This window comes from Anopheles bellator, chromosome 2, assembly GCF_943735745.2.
Source record: "Anopheles bellator chromosome 2, idAnoBellAS_SP24_06.2, whole genome shotgun sequence".
NCBI lineage: Eukaryota > Metazoa > Arthropoda > Insecta > Diptera > Culicidae > Anopheles > Anopheles bellator.
Window position 1 is genome coordinate 71,495,287 of NC_071286.1, and position 25,827 is coordinate 71,521,113.

The 25,827-nt window shown below is 51.4% G+C and overlaps 1 protein-coding gene across 1 annotated transcript in view; it reads right to left on the minus strand.

Moving 5' to 3' along the window:
- Nucleotides 1-4,875: 4,875 nt before the first annotated feature.
- The window catches only part of LOC131209830 (unconventional myosin-Ia), a 28,356-nt gene continuing 7,404 nt past the window's right edge, over nt 4,876-25,827 (minus strand). The window contains exons 2-11 of the mRNA XM_058202975.1: nt 16,973-17,334; nt 16,723-16,909; nt 14,098-14,396; nt 9,153-9,324; nt 8,822-8,994; nt 8,394-8,756; nt 7,696-7,931; nt 7,452-7,612; nt 5,806-7,223; nt 4,876-5,217 (exon numbers count right to left, since the gene is read on the minus strand). Coding sequence (XP_058058958.1) covers nt 4,876-5,217; nt 5,806-7,223; nt 7,452-7,612; nt 7,696-7,931; nt 8,394-8,756; nt 8,822-8,994; nt 9,153-9,324; nt 14,098-14,396; nt 16,723-16,909; nt 16,973-17,334 — 3,713 coding nt within the window. The remainder of the gene's footprint in view (nt 5,218-5,805; nt 7,224-7,451; nt 7,613-7,695; nt 7,932-8,393; nt 8,757-8,821; nt 8,995-9,152; nt 9,325-14,097; nt 14,397-16,722; nt 16,910-16,972; nt 17,335-25,827) is intronic.

The following is a 25,827-nucleotide window of genomic DNA, read 5'->3' on the forward strand; positions in this document are numbered from 1 at the left end:
TCCTGGGAAGGCCCTCTGGAAAGCGCGCCCAGGAAAAGCGCTGGCAGTTGGCGAAACCATCGGATATCACCACTAGAAAGGCCCGATGTTGGCGAACCGTTAAAAATAGTTCGTAGAAGTAAAAATGTCCATTTTTGGACCACGCTTTCGCTGACGTTGGTCGTTGCGGTCGCATTGGTTGTGTTGTGGGTCGCCATTTTTTGGTGCGGATTTTCTGCGGGTTTTCCTACAATGTTAACCACCGGTTGTGGTGGTAACCTATGTGGGTTAAACCTAAATTAGGATTAGGACTAAAAGAGGACAAATGATAAATTTACTCAACAGAAAACAATACCGATACCGATACCGATACCAAAACTGTTCGAAACACACCGTTGTAATAAAATCCTCCATATCCTCCGGTTCTCGGGAAAATAATGAAAAACATGTGCTTGGTCCCCGTAAACGGACAATATCGATACTAATGATGATATTGATTTCATTACCGTTCCGGTCCGATGGAACGTCTAAATAAAACTCCGTACCCATTTCCCCAAGCACCCCCGGGATTCGACGGAAAATTGTCCGTAAATTTTAAACCATCCATCGCGACGCGTGTGATTGTGATTCGGTTGACTTTCGGCCCGGGAGAAAACTCCACCCGGCGGTGGTCCCGTCGGGCCGAAGGGCTTTTCCCCGGAGCGCCCGGAAGTATTGATTACGTTTCCATTAATTCCAGATGGGGCACCATCACCATCTGGAGTTGGGTTAGTCGGCGTGTGCAGGAACATCGTGTCGTGCTGTTAAAAGCGCTGCGTCGTCGGAGTCCTTCCGAGAATTTCCCGGATGTGTTCGCCATCGTCAATCAGCTTTTCAGCGAAGGAGCGCTCCACCGGAAGGGCCCAGTTTAGAGGGAGGATGTGATGGCTTTTACCGGTCCCTGACGGACGGGCCCTTGTTTGGGGGAGCGGTTTGCCGATCATAACCTTATCAGTGTACCGGCATTGGTTTCGATCTCTTCCCGAATCACGAGCCCGAGCCTTCGCTTCCAACAAACCGAACCGGTTGTAGAAATAATCAAATGGAGAGTCACAAACAACACGAACGTTGGTTCCACCGGCGATATTAATAGAGCCAGTGTTGTGTGTGACGATAAACGTTGATTCACTTCCGAAGCAATCACATCCGCCCGGGTCCTCGGATCTGCGCCAGATATTATGCCAATTGTCACGCGAACTGAAATCGTTATTTGTGTTACAAATGGCGATACGACAGATGGAAACAATTTGTTCGCCCGCCCGTCTCGCGGACTCGCGGACATGATCGACAGCCTCTTTAGGTGGAAAGGAATGGTCTTTGAACAATACGCAAGGGTCCTTAAAGTAAAAAAAAAGCGAAACAATGGTAAACAAATTGGAATGCTCTTCGGCGAGGGCGAACTGACTGACGAATGGGCGGAAGCGACCGCGGGTCGAAGCGTGAATACATCAGACGGAGAATTAGCCGCGTGAAATATGTTGTAAATAGTGATCGGTTCGGTGAGACGGACGAGCCAAACCTCGGCCACCGGTCGATGATGGGTGCAGCATAATGTCGAAGCGAGTACGTCCAAGCGAGGCCACTTGTCTTGTCTGTTTACATTCCACGCAAGACACGCGAAATCCTCAGGCCGTAGGGAAGAGAAAAACGAGGCACAAAAAAGCGAAGGTTCGGAGGCTGCACGGTGACTGCGTCCGGAGGCCGGTACGCGCAATAACGAATGACCATTGGCGCGCCAGCGCTGATGAGCACTAATAACTTATTCTGTCCGGACCCGAACCCGATGCCGATGATTCGATGATGACGCCGGGGTTACTGATGGTGGTTAAAAATAAACAGAACATATGCCAAACCCCATCAGGGTGTGTTCCCATCGTCCCCCCCTCACGGCGGATCGATGGCGATCGTGACGCGCAGTGCGCCGCGAAAGCCGATCGCACGGATTGTGTGCCAAAAGGCGATTGATTTTCAACCAAAAACGGTCCGGTCGGCGGGGAACGAAAACGGGGAAACGAAAACACCCGGACTTTCGGGGTGTGTTTTCGAAAATGGTCCGGTTTTGTTTTGTTTTCGGACGGCCCCGCCGAACGCCACGCCGATGATTGTTATTCTTGTTCTTGTGCGGTTCGGAACGTTCGGTGGAAAGTCGATACATGCTCCGCACATCTGCCGCTCCGGCCGCCTCCGGTGTCACGGGGCGCTTTCCACCGGCTCCTTTCCGGCGCACTGTGTTCCGGCGAGGTGTTTACGGGGTGCACGCGGAGCGCGATATTTATAAAATTCTCCACTGCCAAAGGTTAATCGCTTTCGGATAGGCGAAAGCGCGGCAAATGGCGGCTCCAAAAATAGAAAATCTCCTTTTTCCCAGCCAACGGTGGCCCCCGGCTTCTTTGTTTTCTTCCGCGGCCGAAGCGGCCGGATGCAAGCGAAGTATGGCGCGGTTCACACACGACATAAACATTGAGGGGTGGCTCCTTACGCGATCGTTCGGTGTTCGGTCTATTGGTGACCATTTATCATTGCCGATCCCGCTGGCATGGATGCTGGGTACGAGATGAAACGCGCCAAGCGATAATCGTTCTTTCAGCTGTGCAGCAACCGCGGTGGCAAAAGTGGAAACCCATCATATAATATTAGCGAAGCCGACAGAAACGAATCGAGGTGAGGTGTGTGGTAAGACTTTCTTCAGTGTGGCTACTTTTTGGATACAATAATTAATCGCCCATCGGAATTGATTATCAGTGGTAAAAGCAAGTCCAGCTCGCATGGATCGCATTGGGGTTTCGCTGTCGATCACATCGCTCTAGCTATCGGTTTTCCCAAGCATCTCCATACGAAAATTTCTGATGACTCCGGAATATTTGTAACGCGAGGATAAGGTGGTAATCGCTTAGTGGCAGGTCCGTGGACTCTAACAAACAGACCAACAAGCAACTCCTCTTCTGTTGGCCAATTGTGGCCGTTCGTGACCAAACGGTCCACTTGTTGACAGTAGAGATCTGAATTTAGTGTTTGCCCATACGGAAGCAACTCACGGTAAATGATTGCTTTCCTGAAAATGCCTCGACGAAATTGACGAAGCAGCTACTAAAGCTATCTGTAAAAATAACAATCAAGTAAAACTGTGATATATCGGAAATGGAGGAACGAAATGAGCATAGCGTTGATTTACATAATATTTCATTTCTCATTACCCATCGTGGTAAATAGTGTTTGTAATTCGTAACTTCGTTTGAAAAAAATGGCGCAAACGGCGGTACATCGGAATGGGAGTGCGTACGAGTAGAACGTAGTGCTGCTATACTAAAACTAACCTGTAACTTCACTGGTAATTCGATTGGCTGATTGTACACGGGACACCGGCGGGACAGGAGCAAGCAAAGTGACATCCATCCAATTGGGCAGCTCACGGGTGCACGACCCTCGAGCAGATCAATCTCTGCTTGTTTGTCAACCATCGTCCCCTTTTAAGAGTGCTACAAACAATGTCCGACCGGGGCACGATTTTAATCTCGCCCCACGCTCCCAAATAACGGGGCGATAAAGTTAAACGAAAGCACAAGATTGTCTCTCTCTCTGTGTGTTCCCGGACGACCTCTTCTCGAGGAGTCAAGAAGCTTCTCTGGTCTGCGCACGATAGTTCGTTCAAAGTTCAATCGCGTCGGGTTATGCGCAACAAACGGGGCGATAGTTTTCTGGGGATGGAAGGGCCCACTTGGCAAGAGCCACTCGGTAAGAGCCACTCTTCAGACGCGTGTTCGGACGCACACGGGAGACAAACAACTCGAGCAGCCACCAGCAAATGTCCTGTATGCTGTTGCATAGCGAGCGACCGAGACCGGGCCGATAAATATGGACGGCAAAACAACAAAACTTTCAACGACTTAATCTCGCCCGATTATGAGACGCTCGGCTTCGCAGGGACGCCCTCCAGTCTGTAGCCCGAATGCAATCGAAACGGACACGATGTAACGGTGTGCTCTCGAAGGGGGAAAAGTCTCCTGTCCCGCCCGGCAGCCCGTATTTACGTAGCCCGGATTTATGTGGTCGACTACACAGCTAGCGTTCTTAGCCTAGTGGAACTTAATCGAAAACATTCACGCGAAGTCAATAAAAGACGCACGCACCAAACGAAACATAACATAACGCAACAAGCACACGGATCTTACGGCTAGTAAATACGCAAGGGGTTGGCACTTATGGAATCCTCAGCGACCAGTGGGGAGGGGGGCCACTGTTGAGTGTTGTGACAAAGTCGGTCGATAGCGCTTAATAGTCTGCTCTAACACGTACGATAATAATGTTACTCAAATCCTACGCCCTAATGGGAATGTTATGGTAATACCGCGTCTTAAGCCTACGCCCGTCATTATGGGCCATCAAAGTGTGAATGGGTTCGCCCGCGATCGAGCAGTTTCGTGTTTTAATCGTATCCTGTATCGTTCCGGTGTTTGCGGCTTCGAGAATGCCGTCCTTTTTAAATATTACACATCGAACACGCTCGGATGCGGTTCAAGTCGATTCCGGCGGAGCGACGGAGCGAGAGATTCTACGTCGCTGCGTCCAGGCTTACGGTTAGTTGGTCGACGGTCGGCTTAATGGAGTAAAGTGAGACAAACACCTGTGAGGAGGTTCTACATCTATGCTCCCGTTTTACGATGGGCAGTCATGTTCCCTGTTTAAACCTAATCCCGCGAACGCCACTCGCGTCTCTGTACAGGGGAGGGGGCCTTTGTGGGCCGGTCTTTATGGAAGAAGTGAAATAAAAAAGCCGGAACTCGCTCCGACCAAGCGATTCACACGGCTTCAGCGGGCCTTTAAGTCGCGCCAGTCGCGGCAGGTGGCAGCGACCGCTCCTCAAATGTTGACGGCAGTGGCCGTGGGTGGTGGTGGTGCTGCGACGCCCCCGGACGATGGTGGGGCGGCCGGTGTCGTTCCCGGTACCACCGTTTTGACGAGCTCCATGTACTGGAACGGGACGTGCAGGCTGATGCCGTTGTGCTCGACGATGAGGTGACCGCGGCGATGCGAAGCCCCGGTCACCGTGACCGCTTCGCCTTTGCGCAGCTGTTCCCCAAGCCCGACGGCGGCGGGATCTTCCGGGAAGTTCATCTTCATGAGGCGCGTCTGCGGATAGCCAAGCTTCGAGTTGCCGGTCACGGTGTACGAGCGGGACGGGGGCACCGGTGGAGGTCGCTCCTGGTGTGATTACGCGGGGAGAGCAAAGAATATGAAAACACCGTTTAAAATAGCGATTTTGATTAGTGCTTCGGCTTCCGGCAATAAAACAGGAAATTTCGTAAACGAAAATCGAAAACGGCCGATGCGGGCCGATCACCACCAATATTAATGGCCATTAAACGAAGGCGGAAAAAATAAATGATAACCGTTTATTAACTGTCCCGGAAGCGCATTTATTAGTGGCGTGTGTTTATGGGCCGACGGGGCCACCGATCATCCGACACGCAAATGGTTATTTATTCAACCCGCGCAAGATTCGGTTCAGTTCGCGGTTTTCGAGTGCAAAAACAAATCGAAACATGACATGCTTTTGTAAGCACTTTTAATGAGCTGTTTTTGCAAATAATAATTAATTATTTACGGCAAGTGAGTTCGAGGAGGAAGAGTCTATACTCATTAGCAAATGGGGCACGTTTTTAAAAGGATGCTTATTTTGGTTCTTCGAAGACAACCATATTGAATCGAGCAAATTGAACGACAAACTATGAAAACTGGTCCAACGCGTGTTGCGGTGTCTCATTTAAGGTCTCCTTCTTTTTTTCTTACCAAGTCCAACCCGAACAGGGTACAGGTTTGGGCGATGATCTTCGAGTCACACTTTTCGTTCGGATCCGGCGGCGGTGTTCCGGCGATCGGTTGCGGTCTCGGGCGGGTGGCCGTCCCGGTGTTCGTTGCGTTACCGTGCGTCACATTGCTCGTCCGCGTGCCTAACGGAGGGAGAACGAAAAAAGGGTCATCAGGTGAGCATCTCATCTCCGGCCGGGCTACTAATGTTTTCAGGATCCACGTCCTGTCCGTACCGGAAGTTTTGTTGACCGAAAGGTGTCCCCCACCCATCAACTGAATGTCGTGCGTTCGGCGGATCGTCCCGAGCCGCTTGCGTAGATTCCAGCCGCGCCACGTGGCCTGTATCAGCGTGGCGCTCTTCGTGCGGACCTCCGTGCGTAGCCGCTCCAGGTGCTGACGGATGCCTTCGCTCAGGAAAATGTGCCGCTTGCCGGGTGCCCACGAAAGCGTGACCGATCCATCGAGCTCGGGTGGATTTTCGAGCGCAAAGTCCAGTATCACCTTGCAGTCTTCGAGGGCCTTCTCCTCGCAACGGCGCAGCAGTCGGAACGGGGCCAACATTCGGTACCGGGCCGTGAACTGTTTGAAGCGCATCCGGTGCGGGAAGCCGCTGGCCATCAGGTTGACCGTTTCGAGGACCTGCAGGGCACGGATCTGCCGTACCACGGCGCCCCGATCGAACATGCCGCCCTTCTCCGAGGTGTTGCTGCGAATGCAGCGCACAAAGTGGGGCCGAGCGTGGACCAGTGTCCGCAGCAGATTATCGAGCCGCGTGTGGAAGTCCTGGGTGAGCGTCGAAACGGGTTCGTCCCCATTCAGCAGATCCGTGTGGGAGGTGGGTGCGATGCGGAAGCTAAGCCCCCGGGGGCCGTTCTCCTGTGCGTACAGAGCTTTCAGTTCCGTGCCGAAGAGGTGCGTGGCAAAACCAAAGTTGCACGTGTGCTTGTAAAACACCGAAACCAGATCGTCCGGTACGACGTCACGGTTCGTGTCGAGGAAGTCCGTCGTGTCGTACTCGACGCGGCCAGCAAAATGGCGGATGGCGAAGAGTCGGGGATCGTACGGTTCCAGCGCGCGCTGCTCGAGGCGAGCCGAGTTGCGGTGCTGAACCTTGATCTTGGCCACGTAGCTTTCGGCCGTTCCGCGCACGGAACACTCGGCGTCGAGCATGCTGAGCAGACCGGTGCGCAGCGACGAGATCAGGTCGATGCACGGCACATTGTCGACGTAGTCCACCTCCGTGTCGCAGATGATGCCCTCTTCGCGGCACGATTCCACCGAGCTCTTGAAGATGTGCGTGTTGTAGAAGTGTTGCATCGTTTCGGCGCACAGGTTGATGCAGAGGTGCTCGAGCTGCGCCGGACGTGGTTCTTCGAATCCGAACATATCCAAAATGCCTGTAAAGTGAGGTAGAGTAATGAATTCGTTAAATGGAGTACCTTAATTCATCGACACAACGGGTTTATGAATATTTTAAAATATAAACACGTACGCAACCACTGGCTGCGTTCGTATCGACTGAGTGCAGCTACCCACCCCTAGAGGGCGCTCCGCAATCACTGTTCTATTTTTAGAATTCGTTGTACAGCGCGGTTAATCGCGGAAAGAACACTGGAAATACTCACCAATGAATCCGTCGGTCGCGTGTCGAACAGCATTGTTGAGAGCGGCCATTGATTTCGAGCCAGCGTTTCCGCCGATGGCCGATGGCTGGCTGGCTACTTCCGCTTGGTTGTGCACCGACTCGTTGCTGTCGGAGCTGAGCGTACCGAGAGTCGATCCGAGCCTGCAAAAAGGATGTTCAGGACGACAAACAGTGTGTTACGATCTGTGGAAAACTCATGGGAGCTCTCCCTGAATTTATGTTACCGTTTCAGACTGTTGGCTCGTCGGACGATCGTGGCCACCGTTCGGCAGTAGAGTGCCTTGGCGAGGCAATCGCGCGTCATGTTGGACATGTTCGCGTCGCACACGGATTTGATCAGCTGGCCGCGGGCATTGTGCGTGCGTGTCGTGAGTCCTCGGAACAGCTGGGCGGGCGGAACACCCAGCAGATTGGCCACCGCGTTGAGCTCCGTTTCACCGACCACCTCGACTTCGAGACCCTAATAAAAAAAAAATCGTCTTTTAATTGCAATGGTTTTTCTTTCTCCTAAATAAAAAGGAAAAACAATTTTTATGTAAAAAGGTTTCGCTCAGACGTGAAAAGTTAACTTTCATTATTGAATCAGCCGTAAATTACCCGTAAATAGTTCGTCATCACTGCGAAACATAGAACCGGTCATCCTTATTAAAGAAAATAAAGGGAGAGGGAGAGGAGGAACCGGGAAAGAGTTTTGCCTTCTTGTTGTATGCAGGGTTTGAACTCACAAACAACACTAGACACTGTACAATAAGAGTTTACGCGTTTGCTATCACCTCCATCGCATCATTTCAGAAACGAGTGGTTATGAAACAACAAACCTAAAGAACGGAACCACAGAAATCTTCCTGATTCTGTTTTTCTATGCTTAGAGTTATCAGGACAGGACTGGTAATAACTTTCAATTCAAAGTCTCGGCACTTACCTGTCCGTCGACAAACTGCACGTTCCCGAGCAGCAGCACGGCCGCCAGGACGCGCACCACGTCCAGAAACGGGATGCCCAGAATGCCGAGGCAAGCCTTCCACGCCTGGAAGCGGGCCGCGTCCTCCTGCTCGTCCTGCCGGATGTCGCCGTGCTGCAGGTACCGCAGATTGGCCGGCGAGTAGCCCTCCAGGTTGAGGCGGGCGCACTCGTCCGCGTTCAGCCCGGCCAGCATTTGGTAGAAGATGTGATAGTTTTTCTCGTTCGGCAGTGGCCGAATGACGCGCGTCTGGTCGAGGAAGTAGCAGTGGATCTTGGTGCGGTACAGCGCCCCGTCCGTCACCTGCACCTCGATAAACTGGCCCTGAGAAGAGACCAGGCCGTTGTAATGATTACCGTATGGCGTGTGTGCAGGGCCACGTTACTTACGATACGACTCGACTCCGAGTTGGTGGCCGTCTTGGCGGATCCGAGCGATCGGAGCACGGTGAAGGCCGCGGCCAGATGCTTGAACGCGTCGGTTTCCGGTCCACCGCCGGCCACGGCAAACAGCTGCCGTAGTAGCAGCATCGAGCAGTGTGTCTTGCCCGAACCGGATGTGCCTAGGAAAAAGCGAAGCAAATGAAACCATTGGCCATTGATTTGACAGAGATCGAGTCGGGGCGGATCATTAGACTCTCCCGGTGCGGTGCTCGAACGGTGCTAATGATGTCGGGCTGGGGAGAGAAAGTCGTCTACGGCTCGGGAGACTGCTGCTTACCGGATAGTATGATCGCCTGCGGGTAGCCCGTTTCCGCCTGCTGCCGTACGGCCTCTTGGACAATCTTGCGTAGCTGTTGTGCCAGCGGTACCGAGCGGGTTGAGGACAGGGTCAGCGGATTACCGACATCGTGATACGGATTGACCGACAGCAGGATCGGTCCCACGTTGGTCTGCGAAAAAAAACCGAGGGCGGAAACATAAAATTATCGAACGGAGATCGATTTTATGGCGCAACATTTAGCACCCCGGGAGATAGACAAACATTCGCTGCTAGACGCCGTTCGACGTTTTAGTCCATATTTAATGGAACTTTCCGTCTCCGTCGACGAAGTAGGACGAAGTACGACGAAGTAGGACTTCACACCTCTGACCTGACTTGGCCGCCGTTCCGTTTGATGGAAGCGTTTGGAGCAATAAATCGTCAAGCGACTCACGGCTCAAATCACGGACGTTGAGCAAGACGTTGGCGCTCTGGAAGGAGCATAACCGAACGGGGCGACTGCACGTGTGGGGCACCCTGAACGCCGTAACCGCAGCAGAGAACGGTGTTATCGTCCGTCCGGTGTCTGGGTGGGTGGTGACGGTGGAAATTATGCAACCCCTTCGCAAGCCAGGCGCAAGCCAGGTTGATGGATGTATGTTTGCCTGGTTTTCGCAGCGAGCAGAATTTACGTGGCCACAGCCGGGACGTGGAGTTTGTGCAGCTGTTCAGCTGTCCCGGGGCTTCGGTTGAGTGTGGGGAGCCCTTCGAGCAGCAGCTGGCCTTTTTTTCTAGAGGTGGTCCACGCTGTCCACACACATTAATATTAATAAAATGGGTGTGCGTGGCATGTCATTAGTGTAATTTGAGCTAAAGTTCGGCGTAATTGACATGTCTGGCTCCGTTGGTTTATGCTTTTCACTATCGACCGTAATTGAATGGCGTGGCGTACTTCTCGTAAAGGTTTAATTTAATTGATATCACACATCGGAGACATAACTTACTCGGAATGAAACAGAATTTGTCCTATTATGGTTCAGATCCGAACGTGTTGTTGGATTGGGATCGCGTCGATTGCACGAACCAGAATAAGCATCTTTAAGCTTCATCCTCGCTGTTCAAGCGACCACCCGGCTGTCAGGCCAACGGGCCACCAAAAGACCTACTTTCGACCAGCTTGCCCGCCCGTAAGTCAGCTCCCTCGCCCTCCAGCTACAGGGAATGCACTTCGTCATGCATTCCTCTGCGCAGATAATCGGCCACAGGCCACAGCCGATTCGAGTTGAGTTTTGTCTCCGTGATCTTCGGCACGGCTAAGCGACCGAGTTGCGCCCCGAGGGGACGACGATGTTCGAAATGTGATTTATGCGCCACCGTCCGCCACGGGCCTCGGGGTGGCAGCAGTAGAAAGTTCGTCACCACCACCAAGTGGGTCGATAGGTCGCCGATGACTGATGAAGGGACATTATTTCGTGTCCAATCAGACTGCCCGTACTTCAGATATCATCTTTTTGTGTGCCGATCTCGGCCTTCCGGAACGTGAAAACTCTAGAAGGATCGGGTCTCCAGGAAGTGCGAGTTCTTTCCTCAAGTTTCGTGGGTCGGCCAAAGGTCTAACCTATCGCTTGGTCAGCTCGCATCGTAACCACTAATCTTATGCTGCTTAATCGCGCGATCGGTTAATCGATCGGACCAGGGAACGGGAAAATCGATTTCGAACCCTGCGGCGGCTGCAGCTGTCGGGCGCAATGGCCCCCTCCGCGAAGTCGTCCCCCGGCCACCCCGCCTGCCCCGCCCGTCAAAAGCACTTAAACGATGGTTAGAGCTGGTCTGGCCTGGTGTGTAGGATTAATCTTCTGCCCGAGAGCCCAAGCTCCTAAGCGATCGGCGGCCCCAGCGATCATCGTGAAAAGCGCAAACAACCAATGGGCGATTCGTTGCGTTCAATTGGCAAATCGTCGTCTTCGGTTTTATGTTTCTTCCCTTCGTGTTCGTGTCCCCTTCTTCTTGCGCGCAGCATTCTGGGGATTCGATTCTGTGCCTTCGAGATGGCTTTCTGAGCGATCGGGCCGCGCGGAGTGATTTTTGTTTTTCTCGAGTGCCGAGTGCTTGTGTATGTGTTTGGAAACTCGCGGGCAGCATACGATCGCGAGCATACGACCACTGGTTAGCATTAACAGTGAGAATGGTTATTTTCTGAGCCACCGTTAGGAGCAGGATTCGAGCGCGAAGCGGGCAAACGGCAAACATTTGCTTACTTTTTTATTATCATTAAACCTCATGTTGATATGATTATTTTCTCTCTCTCTTTCTCGCTTTCTTTCTTTCTCACGTTTGAGTTCCTCTTAACCAGCTTTTCGCCATCTCGCGAGGCGGAAGAAGAAGGCCGCTTGTTGAGGCCGTCAGGTCAGGTTAACTTCAGGTTGTTTGCAAAATGGAATGAATGTAAAAAACAGGCACACACGCGCGCACGCACACGAGAAATGGGTGGTAAGAAGGAACCAACAACAAAAAAAAGTATTAAATGCGACGGCGCAAAACTCGAAACATAAAGCCACCGTACGGACCACCGACGGAGGGAACGAGCAGCGCAGCGCAGAGACCGGACCGGTTCGTCGACGACGGCTGACGGCCGGGCGGCTGGTTGGGTGGCTGGGTGTCAGGAGCATAAAAACCTGCGGACTCTCGAAGTGTGCTCGAAGAAAGGCCGCAACATTCCGGGGATGAACTTCGTAACGGAAATGCCGCGGATCGCTGGAATCGTTTTGCTGGGCGTTGCGTGGCGCGGCGCGGCCCAGAGTGTTGATTATTTTATTTTAACACCGCACCCGCTCATCGCTCTAGTGGGCGACCGTGGGCCGAGAAAGGAATTCTCGCCGGAGCAACCCGCAACGCGGCTCATCGTGGTTAATTGGTTAAAAAACGAACGATGCATAAATTGCCGATCGGATGCCATCCTTTGTTATTACGAATTATGATTTGTGTTTTTTCGTTTATTACAAGCTGCAGGAATGCAAAAAACTAGGCCTCCAGTTGAACGGCAATCTGTTCACCATCGTGTGGGAAAATGGCCGTTTTCCTGTTCCTTCAAGCGCCCCACCGTTTCTCCATAGAAACCGATCGACGATCGTTGGACGATTTTAGCGATTTAAGCAAATTGAACCCGAAGCGATTAACTTTCCACGAGCGGCTTAACTGCCCGCGAAGAAAGGTTTAAAAATCGAAAACGGACCCAAACGGGCCAACACTTTCCATCGCTGCGCGAAACCGACGGTTCACCTTTCATTCTATCAACGGGTGCGGATTCGCTTGATCAAAGGCTCCGGCACGGCACGGGCAAATGACTCCCACTTTCGCCTGCCGGTAATCGACACAGACTCACTCTGTTGATGGGGTTTTCCCAATTTTCCTCGCACGCCCAACGATCGACGAGCGATTAATGATGGTGGACCCGTGCATCCCGCGGCAGCATAGAAATCAGTGACCAGTTCGTCAAAACTTTCACGCTCATGAACTAGTTTGGGCGTGAGAAACACGGAAATCCGGAGCACCGTTGTCGCCGTCGTCACAAAAAAGGGCTTTGCCAAAACCACTGAAAGACGCCTGAGCGTGGGCCTATTGAAGGCATCATAAAGACTTTTGCAAAAAGTGGACAAAACCCCCCGTAAGTGCTGGCGGAGACCCAGTTTCGGTGTCCATTAAAATTGTTCATTACAGCTAATGCCGTAATCAAGTCGAGCGGCCACTGGATGCTGCTGGTGTGGTCGGTGGAAAATTTAATTTCGTGTCCAATTTTTGCGGTGTGGCTTTTTCGAGGGTGGGCTTTTCCTAACCTCGCCAGCGGTCGCTGAACGATGTGTTGAATGTCAATTTCGGACACACGATGGAAAAGCTCGCTGGTGCTGATGGTAACCGAAACTGGCGAGAGCTTGACCGTGACACAGTTTCGGGCTTGTTTTCCATTGGTTTTCTTGTTTTTCTTTGCCCCCGTGATAAAGCGGTTTCACCACAACACGATGTAAATGAAAAACGAAATGACTTATTTTCTTTCGCTCTCTCAACACAAATGCACGGCGGCGGGTCGGTGGTTTGAGCTGGAAGAAATTGAAAGCTAATTTCAAATTACCCCCGAAAGCCTCCGGAGGTTAAAACAAACCCAAACATCAGTCTGGGTCATTGGTTCACGCGATTTGTGTGTCGAAAGGCCATTGGCTCATTAAACATCGTCGAAGAAGATGGGCTTCGGGTTCACGGAGAGCCGTAGTGCATATTCGATTACTAAGGCAGTAAACCCTGGGGTAGTTTTTGAGGGATTTAAATTTTCTCTTTAGCAGTCAATTGCTAGCGTTTCGTTTTCATTAACGCGTGGTGGTCTCACCAAAGATAGTACCAAAACCATAACAAAAGTCAGGCAGAACTCTATAGTGAGATCTGCGAAAACTCTGGACAAGGAGTGATCACTAAGAAAGCAGCAACGAAGCTAATCAGTTGAATCGTTAATTGAGTGAACGATTAATTGAGTTAAAAGAGGATCACCAAGGAACCCTAAATTAGGAACATTTATCCCGAACAGTGCAAATGTCAATTCACAATAGCTACATTTCGTTGTACTTTTATAGATACTTAGCCCTTTAGGAGAGAAAATGAACAAACTTTCAGTTTTTAAACTGACCGAGAGCACATCATACGAAAGTGTATGCAGATTTGGGAAATTTCGGTCCACTGGGCAGTTGCGAAGCTTCTAAACTGTCTCGATCTCGATCAGATGACACAATTAATCATCCACAAATAATCAACCGACATTTAACGTAATGATGAGAAAAACGAAGTTTCCACCTCAAAGTCCTACACTCAATGCGCTAATTTATCTTGATCTTCGTTAGCGTGATCGCGAGCTCCGCTGCTGTTGCCGCTGATGTTGGAAAAAATGGATAAAACAATGGTAATACAATAACACACTTACGAAATATTTCCCATCGTTGAAGCGGTTGTGCAGCGTTCGCATGACGGCGTCCTCGGTCAGCGGACCCGGCAGATGGATCAGATCGTCCATCTCGGTGGCGGCGGTGCCTCCGCCGTCCGTTCGTGCGCCGGGCCCAGCACCGGGCAGGGTTCCTCCGCCGACCCCCGGTGCCCCGTTGGGGCCGGTCGACGATACGATCGGCCCACCGTGACCCACCGGGTACTGGGCCCCGGCCGAGCCACTCCCGAAACCCATCGCCGCCGTACGCCTTGGAAGCGTCCCGCCACACTGTATCGTATCTGCGACGAAAAGAGACGGGGGAAAGAAAGTGAGGTTAGGATCTTCATGAACGCAGGTGACGTGGCCCGTCCGCTTATGGCGGTCACCGAAGTATCCCGCAGCTTGCGGACTCCCCGCGGTGGGCTCAAACTTTCGACAATCGGACCGCCGAGCCGAGCCAAGATGAAAGATTGTAGAAAATATGGTGGCCGATTACTCGGCTCAGGCTCAGGCTCGGACTGGCGCGGACTAACGGTGTCGGGGACTAATGCTTCTCGATTTATTTCCCCAGATCGCGCACACACGCAGGCACGCATTAAGTTAATGGTCGGGTCAGGTGGCCGGTGCCAATAGTGCGTACGCTTTTCACCCGGTTTGCATCCGCAACCCGAGAGGGAAGAGTTCCGTCGCCACCGTCATGATGATCGTCGACTTTCGCCCCGGTCCAGCCGGGATAGCCGAAGGAAGCAGCCACCATAAATTACCGAATATTCAAATGAGCCATCACCGGAATCGTTAGGCGGGTGATTATGGGGCCCGCGCTCTAACGACAGGTTTTGTCGCGCAGACCGCGCACATTGCCGCCGGGGGTCTCGCGGAGATGCCGCATCTTAATTTTAGTATTAAGATGCGTGCGGGGCCGCGCGGGGGGGTCTGAGTCAGGGCCGGGTCGATGAATGAGCGGCAGCGGTGTGACACTTTTTTGACGTGAACATGGCCAAGGTTCTGTACTAAAAATCCCTCCGCAAAAAAGGAAGGTAGCATCCTACGATTTCTTGGAACGCTGTAATTTCGTAGACTCGAGTCGTATGTGTCCGAACGGATCACTGCTCTGCTGGCGGTTGGCAGTAACGGCCTTCAGACACTGATGGATGTGCTGCCAATAAAATGAATTATGTACAGAGCGCAATTTTCCCTCCAGGACCGGAGCCGACGCAGAACCGAACGCCGCCGGTTCTGCTTATTCTAGCGTCCGAACGAAAGTAAAATGAACGATAATCAATATCGTTGCCGGCGCTGCATCGTGCAAAAGGCAGGCAACCATTATGCAACGGGTGGCCGCCTGGCTAAATGGCACAGGGGGGGCCTGCAGAAGTGTACATCGGCTAAAGACAACGAAAACGAAACGAAACCGAACCAGAACGACCCTGGACGGGTGGACGCGGGCACACGAGATTATTATGCTGCTCAGGTCCGGCCCGGAATCTGATGGATGATCGCCGGGGTTTTGTGCCGGTGTGAAGTGGATTGCTTGGCGTGCTGCTTTAACCGGCCCAGGGTCGCTGCCGCAGATACAGATGGAACACAGGCACCGAGTCGGGTTGGAGTCACGCAGCATAGGTGATGCCTTTGCCTCGGCCTTTAGGTTGTATTCGAGTTGATGAAGAGAGGACGCATATACGAAGGAAACTATCAAGTTTTATTATTTTTTCTGTATTTTGTAGATTATTTTAAATAATTATTGCAATAAAAATTTAATGTTGATTTTAAAGACATCTCTTTGTTGAATTTTAAATGCTATATTTTTGTAATGAGCTACTATCATTCAAGAGACTTTGAGCCCGATACTTCTTCCATCTCATACGTATCTGAGTCTTGGCTGCAGAAGATTGAGAAATATGGAAAAAAATATTTCAAAAGTGGTAGGTCGTCAACTCAGACTCAAACGGAACGATAAAATCCACAATCGTGTAAGAGAAGCCAATGCATTCACAACGAGTGACTGGTTGGTGCAGATTTTGGCCGATTGGGTTCTTCGTCGAAATTGAAGCCTTAGGACTTGGACGGCATTTGGTTTCAACAGGATGGCGTTACGTGCCATACAGCGACAGTGACGTTATTTATCTATCGTTATTTATGTTATGCGAACAAATCAGCAATTATTGACAACCTCAAGACCTAAATTCAAGTTGCTATTGCCGAAATAGGACCAGATACAATCGAAAATGTACTCAAAAACAGATCGACCAAAGGAGCTACTGCCAAGTCTTTTGCAGTGAACATTTTACCAAAATTGTTTTACATAAAAAAATGTTAAGAATTAAGCTTTCAAATAAAAGTTCAAGTGTCGAAAAATATTCAGCCGTTTTAATTTCATAATCAAATGAAAAACGGCACTTTAAATGGCGCACCCTGTATACCTCGCCAAACTTCGGTGGGCTAATCATCTCATGAGAATGGCGCTAGCCAACCCCAGCGAGCACGAGAAGTCTTTTTAGATGCCCTTTTACAAACCACGATCGCTTGGCAGTTGGAATACGGGATAAAGTTACGGATGTGACCAATCACAATACTCGGAACGGAACGTTATGGTCTAACGGATCTCCAGAAGAGAACTAAACTTACCTCCGATCAGCATGGTGCCGTTGGTGGAGTTGTGATGTGGCAGCGGGTACGGGATGGAGGTGTTGCGTGGCGAAACGACGGGCAAAACGTTGCCATTATGCTGCGACGATCCGTGCAGATTGGAGGCGGCCGAAGGATTCGACGGCAAACATTGGCCACTGGCGCCGCCTGTCACCAGCATGTGGTTCTACGAGGGACATGCAAACATTAGCGACCCTCCTAAATGCGCGCTGCCCTTTCTGTAACTTACCTTAGCGTTGTTGGTGGCGGTGGAGTTGCTGTTGGCGCATCCGTTGGCAAGATGGGGCAGTACGTTGATGCCGTTCGCCGAGCTGACCTGGTTCGATGCCAGCAGGCCCGGGCCGTGATTGGCGAGGTTGACGGCCGCCGAGGCCGGAGTGCTATGCTGGGTTCCATTCTGTGTGGCCGTTGCGGTCGGGGACACGACACCGGCCGCTCCGACGCCACCGGGGACACCTCCGTTCGGACCGTTGCCAGCGCCCGTCGGTTGGCCACCGTTGGTGTGCAGTCGATTCCGGAGCGTCACCAGCTCGGAGCTGAGGCTCTTCAGACGCTGCTGCAGGTGGACGGCTTCGTTCGACGAAGAAGCATCTGGGGAAACAATTGGTGTACAAAATTAGAACTACCGTAAAGCCTCGTTAACCACTCAATCTGAGCCAAACTAATTCAATCGTCAAACGGCTACACGCAGATGCTTGCAAACGGAAACATCATCCCAGAGCAATTCCACGGGCCGCTCACCTGGCGTCGGTATAATGGGGCCCTCCCGTTCTTCGCAATCCGATTTTCCCCAAACACATTGCACGCGATGCTGACGCCTGCGAAATGAATGGCAATTGCGTGCTTGTTGCCCCTGCCGGCGGCGTAGAACGTCTTATTCTGAATCGAGATCCGCTTCCCGAAAAGAACACCTGGGCATCTTGGCCATTTCATTCAGATTTTTGCTTCGCTTAATTTCACGATGTACCTTTCGTGCCAGTTCCCGCAACGACCATACAGCAGAAACATAAGGCGAACGGGGTACGATAATTACCATGCGTCGGTTCCCTTCCAGCACTTCCAGCTCGAATGGAGCCACGCGAAGATGGACGGGCAAACTCCTTTCGCAAGACGCCACCAGCAGTGGAGACCGCTTAGCGTCAGCTGGACCGACGCGGTTCAGCTTAATCTTATTATATCATTAAAATTCTCAAACAACACCTGAGGCGGCTCAGCATGCGAGAGGGCCCAGATCGAATCACGAATTGCTGAAATACTTGCCCCGACCCATCTGGGTCTCGGCGCAGAGCGGAGATCAAAGGAAGACCGGCCTTGGCGAACGAGCACCTCGATTCGGAAGCACCTAGACGCTATGGGACCCGCATTATCCAATTATCCTTAGCGCGGTGGGTTGCTCCCATTCGCGCTCCTGGTTTGGCCACAACAGGTCCCCGTCCATAGGTTCCGGTTGGTTTGAAAGCGATCGCCCCAAAAGATCAATCGCCATCTTTTGGAGAAAGCGAATAAAGACATCGAAAGGACAGCGGCCATCAGTGTTCGTGCGTGACGGTGACGGCAAGATGGTGTGACATATTTTGTCGGGCGGCCTTCCACCTTCCCGGGTGCAACGCCCAACCGGTGGCCGGTGGCCTGGCCGTGGCGGTTCCCGGAGGTGAACCAATTTGCGGAAATCACCGAATCGTGACCAGTCACGGTGGCGCACAATTCCCGTTATGATAATCACAGTCATCGGCACGGTGTGCCAGAGCGAGCCAGCACGAGAGTGCGCGGCGAGTCCTCCCGAAGGCCGTCATTTCGTAAATAAGCATTACGAAATAATTGACTTCGGATTGTTGCCCACAGGATCGTCGGCGACGGCGATCGACGCTGGCGGCGTTCAGGGTCCACGGGATGGGATTGTGAAATGGTGGCGCACTTGGAAGCGGTTCCTTTTTAGTGCCGTTTCACCTGCGCACCACACCACTCCTGGGAGGATCCTGGGGCCGAAAAACGAACGGACGGTACAGTCACCGGGCCCCCGGGTTTCGTGATAGTTTTTCATTAAGCGTTTTATTATAAACATAAAGCGTAATGATATGTTTTATGCCACCTCATTTAGCGGACATCTTGCGAACAAACGAAGTGCCGACGGTGCGCTTAGAGGCCACGGCAGGATAGGGATGACATGGGGAGGGGCGTGAGTGAGTCGAGAACATAAAACACGCGGCTAATGTATGGGGTTCGGTGCATAAAATGAGCTGCTAACGGGCTGGCGGACCCGGGTCGGTGGTCCACTCCGCTACCTCCACAACATCAACCGTCTCTCGAGAGTAGAAAGTGTTGTGAGCACACCCCTCCGGAGGTGATCCCTCTGACCTTTAGCAGGGGTGCGAATAGCAGGGAGCTTTGTTGCCAACATTTCCCAATAGAAATGTGACGAACGTGACGTGTCCTACATAGCGGAGAATGGTGCTCGGATTGAACGCGAAAGATTTTCGAAGACCTTTCGGGGAGAAGATGGTGGATCGGCCACGCAAAAGAGGTCAGTGTGTTCTGACGCAAGACACCGTCGCTCCTTTGGGTATGATCACTTTAAGACGGGTTAAATCAGGAGGCTTAGCCCAGGTTCGTTAAAACACCACTAACCAATTACAAGTACTACCTCGAATCAGTTATGTTGATGAAGACGGAAACAGTTCTTGGAATTTCGCTAAAGAACCTGGCCCAAGCCATATCTTGCTTTAAGCTATATTACTAGGCTGTAGATTAATAAGTTCGTAGCCCTGACAACAACTAAAATACAATTTTACGGTTTGAAATACACTTTATTATACAGTATGGTCTTCCTGAACATCAATACTAATAAATATCAATATAATATAATATATCAATATAATAAATATCAATTTGTTCTAAAGAAACTTCAATATAAAAAATGACCTTCAGTGATGTGATATGGAAGGACTTCAAAATACGCAGATCCGCCGATCTTATGACGTCATCATTTGATGGAAAACGCTTTCCAGGCATGATTTTTTTGGGTTTGAAAACAGATGGAAGTCACTAGGGGACAAATCTGGTGTATATGGTGGATATTTGAACTTTAATTCAAGAATTTTTGCTATTTTCAAAATGCTCTTGTGAGGATGTTTTTTCTTCTTCAAACCGGGTCGTTTTTCACGAATTTTCACTTTCAGTAGGTCTAAAACGTTACAACAAAAACCAAACATTATTTTTTGCGAGTTTGCAAGTAATCCTCGTCTCGTTTCGGAGCCGTAGAACCAGGTTCACACCACTTCTTAGCCTCTTGTTTTGATTCAAGATCATAGTGAAAGACTCAAGCCTCATCCATAGTGAAGATTCAATGCACAAAATCCATGTTATCCTATCGAAAAAGCTCTAAAAGTTGCCATTCCAATGCGTTTTGGTTCCATTTTTAGCGAATGCGGTACTCATTGTTCACACAGCTTTCTGAAACCCAATACTTCAACTCAATGAGATGGTTAGGTCTTATACTAAATCTCTATCAGTGATTCGACGATTTTCCAATATGATATTGTGTATTTTTTCTACGATTTCTACGGTGTTGTGTCTATTTTTGACGTTTTTGACATGGATCGTGTTGAAGACTTTAATCTCAAAAATCCCTCTTTTTATTTTCAAATTGAAGGCGAAGAATCCTTTTACACTTTCAACATTCGTCCAGAAATTTCTTTTGTTTTTAAACCTTCTAAAAATAAAAATTCAATCACTACACGATACGTCATTTTTTTCATTGTAAAAAGTACTGCGACACGACGATACTAAATGGCTTGTAAAAACATTAAGCAGCTTCCTGTGTTATCGAGGCTACAAACTTATTGAACACCCCAGTAGATTGATCTTAGTACCAAGTTGTAAGATAAAAGGAGTCAAATGTTAAAAGCAGTGAAGAAATTGTGTTGTATTCTCATCGTCAATTTATTGTATCGCGACTGTCAGTAATTGTTATTCAGACCTTCTCGTAGCTAGTAATTATAAACTCATAGATGAGCATAAAAATTCCCACAGCTGGAGTCTCTTCCTTTTTGGAAGAACTCACTTAAGTAGCGTCGCGCCATCACTTCACTTCATTTGTTTTCCTATTTTGAACCAAGTGGCTTTGTTAAGCTGCCCTTCCCCGTTACTCCTTTCCATCCTAACGCCAACGCCCCATAAAAGGGCTCATCAGCTACGCACCCCGAACGCAACGTCACAAATGAAAAGCGATTTCCATTTACACCGCTTTGGCCGCGGTCGGTAATGGTGGTTAATTAAATTTACATCTCCATCTGGCTCCGGACTCCGGTGCGTTAATGGTTCGTCACCGGCCGCCGGAGTGTGCCGCGCGGACTTTCTACCTCTTTGCCTTCTCATCGGCCATCGGCGCACGGCCTCATTTCCCCGCCTGTTTTTCTCGCCGGTCTCTGCCCTGCAGGTCCACCATTGGAACGTGGCGTGGTGGACACTTTCCACCTCACGACGGGTCACCGGGTGGTAAAAGAGCGTCAAAGAAATAGGACACAACCAAGGGAGTGAGCGACCGATACATGGCGGTGCTTTATGGGCTCCGTGTGTTCTCTGTGTGGTCGCCATCTCCAAGATTGGATCCGCGCGGATGGAAAAGCGTCGCGGACCGCGGCAAAGTTCAACGACCGGTTCCTCCTTCTGGCGATGGCCGCTCAACCGGTACGGCATTGCTCTTACATCGAGCTTTGCAACGCGCCGTTGCGTTGTCTTGCTTTATGCAGAACATATCGACCGGTTTGGGGCATGATATGGAGAGTTAGAAACCGATTCCGAGTCGGGTACGGGGACCGTCACGAAAAGCCCGAATAATCGTTAAGTTACGTTTCGATTGTGACCATTTGTGGTGGCTGCGATGTCACATGAATTCAGCTCCCTTCGAATTGGCGGCCATCGCGGTGCGCGGTCCTCGAAACCGGAGGTCAAGCAATAGGAATAAACAACGTCTTAAGCCTTCCAGCGCATTCCAAGCCTTCTGTGTTTGTGGCTTCTTGAGCACGCCAAGTGCGGCCATCAGAGATGCTGCGCGCGCGTGTAATGGACTATCTGCGATTCTGTGCCGCGTCGAGCCCCATTGGGCAAGAGGCCAATCCGCTACGACGGCTGGTTGTAAAATAGCCTCATCCCGTAGCGTCGGCAGAGGCTGCTGGCTGGGCTGGCAGGAAATGCAGATTGCAGTGTGCGATCACTGATGATGATCGCACGGGCCGCGTGGAGATGATCATCCGTTTTCAGCCGCACAACGGCACTAGACGCCAGTCAGGATGCCGCGGGTCTCTTGCGCGATTTGTAAATATGTCAGGTGAGCAAGCAAATGGACACAGACACAACCGCAGGGAGCGCTGTGAGCGGCTTCACATAACTTCACATAAGTGTAGTTGAATAATGTGGCCACTTTGCCGGCTACAGCGCGGCAGGGGGTTCGTTTACCCAAACCGATCGAAAGGCGAGAGAAACCGTCCACTTTGTTGGCTTTGTGGACTTTTTCAAACTGTTGTTGATAGCGAAAAGAATGTTGAAATGATAACCATAGAATAGATAAGATTAGTTTCACTTAATAAAACAGTGATCGCAGTTTAACGAGAAAAAAAAGAAAAGAAGAAGCAGTTCTTTTGGCTGGAATCGCTTCAACGCAATATACTCAATGAATCATATAATTCATGATTTTCTTCTTTAATGGCCACTATTCTTATGACTGAGTATTCATCGTCAGAGACTTTTCTTAATGGACACCGATCTTCAACAGTGACCCAAGCAGAGTAACAGTTGCTTCTTTCGGTCGTTTAAATCGTTCGTTAATTAGAACGTTCTCGTTAAGTATTTCTCATCCTTCTCAATCGCCCCCATTAGGCTCCGGCAAAATACCATCCAATCAGGTTTCCGTTTTCTTAAACAGTCGCTTCTTTCATTCGTTACAACTCAGATCCGTTAACTTTTGTACTAATCTTTTCTGGGGGGAAGCCCATTTTTTTGGGGGGGGCTCCATTAATTGAATACAAATCTTCCGGCGGAATGCTACCGTACGCCGGAAGGGGCAGACGCTCCAGCCGTGGTTCGCGTGGCCCACCAATTCTCTGGATGCCCGGTAGCCACTGGTGGTGCACTCTCTAGCGGTAATCGACGGCTTCCAGGCGACGGCGCACATCTTAGATGGCCCACGGACGAACCGGCTAACGAACACGCAGCGGCCCGAGACTGGTCGGGAGGGTTCCGGCAAATGGACAGCGAACTTGCGCACGCGCCCCAGTAGTTTACTGTTTCGCCCTGAACGGCCAGTTGAGCTTCAGCAGCCACAGAAATGGGCACAGAAGTCGCCGGGATCGGAAGTGGGATAGGGGCTGCGAGAACTCGGCGGGAGTCCGTGTTACGGTCGAAGCCCTCGCCATCCGAAAGCCTCCTACGGGAGCTAATTAGATGCGTCCATTATTCGCCTGCGCCGGCCACACCACAGATCGCGCGTTGCGCTTTCTGCCATTCATTTCGGTTTGGCCTCGGCGTCGCGGAGACGCGGAACTTCATTAGGCGCCGGATCATTAGAGCAGCGGCCACGTCGCGCTAATAACCCAACACCCGGCTCAGGCGGCCCACATCGGTCCACAAGGTACCGTGAAGATTTGAGCCCTCAAACTTTGAACGCAACCGCGTGCGTCCTGAGGTCACCTCGCATGAACTCCTCTCAACGAGGAGAAAGCGGCGAAGACGGTGGCAGTGATTTTGCCCCGCAGTTCGGCGGCGCGTTCGGGAACCGCTCTATAATCTCGCCGCCTCCAGGACGGTCCGGTTTCCGTGGGACACGTTAGAGAGCCGCGGAGGGGTCGAGTAGAACACGAATTATGGACGGGTTTCTCCTTGCGCCTGGTTCGTCAGCCGAATCCACCGACGATCGGAGGAGGCTGGGTGAGCGGCGGTGATCGTGACGGCGATCGCGGTTCGGGCACCACAGGCGGCCCAAGAAGTCTCCGGTTTGGCGCAGTGTTATGAATGAGATACGATCGACTCGCTCCGACGCCGTAACCGACCGAGGTATGAGCTGGAGCTGGAGATCTCATCGTTTGAACGTACCGCTGGCGGGAACGGCCGGGAACGAAGGGCTTTGGCAGGCGATCGATTTTCTCCCTCCGGCTCTCCGGGGCAACGCGATCGACGGGTGGGGCCAACAAAATTGATCGCCTCCAGGCGGCTTAAGGGGGGGGATCTTGTGAAGAGCAGATTAAGTAGAGCGTGCGGCGACGACTCCAAAAACCGGCCAGCGAAAGGCACGGACCGACCGACGCTCCGACTCTCCGGGCTCCGGCAATTTCGTCCCGTGTGGATAAGGTTAATTGGGATAAAAATGGTCGTATCCAGGACGACAAGTGGAACTCCCCGTCCGAGACCGAGAGCCCGGCGGGAAACGACATGAATCTGTCGAACTCGTCGGGCCGGTGTGTCATGTCGCGCCTGACGCTTCACAATCCGTGCCCGGAGGGGGGCTATTGTAAGTGAACGAGTGTCTGTGTCTTTTTTGTTTTTGTTTTGCGTGCCCCACACGATAACCGGGCCGACACGCAAGCCCACGGACAGGCTCTGCTCGATGGTGCTAATCCAGCCGAATGGGGATCCGTTTTTGCGTTTGCCGTAGGAATGTCGGTCTCCGCGGTTTTCAGTCAGTCAGAGCCCCGAGGGCTAAACTCCGGATAACGGGTCGCCCATTTCAGGTGTCACGTACGCGGTGTGGTTTGCCCAGGAAGATTTGTGTCAGGGCGCGCGCCAGGACCTACCTGGCAGCCGGTCACAGGTTGTGTGTATCTTTCTCCTTTTCTTGCTCTCTTTCTCGTTGACTTCTTCTTATCCCCGATTTTGGCCAATGTTAGTCTCTGTTGCTTTCTGTAACGTTGTGTTGGCACAAGTCCGGAGAGAGTCAAACACTCGAGCACGTCGAATGGCACATTCCCAGAAGGGAAGCCACAAATTACCCTCCGCCTTGGGCTCCTGCGCCAGGGCCAGTGACAGAATGAGTAGTGGTAAGGATCGCGAACCGGGATCCCGGTGCCAACGGTTCCCGATTGGCCGTCCCACCGTGTCATCAATTAATCACCCATCAACCCGGTTTGTTGCGGCACACAATTGTGGCGCAATAAATTGGCGCGTGAAATAACGCCTGATTTGCCGGCGCGCGGTGCTGTTTCTGTGTATTTTCTTATTTTGCCCTTTATTGCGCTGATTTCTGTCCACTGTCGAACTTGTAATTGATGGAATTGACCCGGGATTGTTTCGGGCGTTGGAAAGATTGACAATACTTTACGAAGAATGTAATTAAATTTATTCGATCCGATTCGACTGTCAACGCGGTCAACGACCGAGACCGACTTGTGGACTCCCGAAAAGCGTCGGACAACCTTGTGTCAGTGTCAGGAACGCGATGGCACCATACGACACCGGGGTGGCCACGAACCGGTGCCTCGGTGGAGTGAAAAATTCGATACAATTAATTTTATGAATCGAACATAAGTTTATGCAAATAATGGCGCATATGCATACTGGCCCCTCCGGGGTCCGGCCAGTTTCGGGCTCCGGTTTTGCTCCAGACCGTTGCTTTGGTGGGTCCCGCCAAGCGGTTAGAGTTGGGGAAGAAAGTTTCACCGATTCCCGCCCGATACCGATCAGTAACCAATCCAATCGGGCGCTTTCGTCAACTTTCGTCGAGATCGCCGAAAGCAACAAGGAGGAACGGAAAGGAAAACAAGATCCCGCCGAAAACCGTTGACCCGATCAAAACATTCGGCTGGTTCTCGGCGCAGCAGCCCGCTTGCGGTCGCTCTCCCTCCCGCTCTCTCTCTCTCTCTCTGGCTGAACGACCGCAAAGCAGCCCAGAGAACTGGTTTCGATCTTGGGTTTTGGTTTCGACAAAGTGTCAACTAAACCTGATTTCGATCACTTCACGATATCAGCCAGGGGCCTAAAACAACGACCCGGGAAAAGGGGCAGAAATATGTTGAAGGAGCAGGCCAACCGTCAACACCGTGGCCCTTCAGGCGGCCTGGGGACAGGTGATCCTCTCCGCTGGGCAGCCCAAAAAAA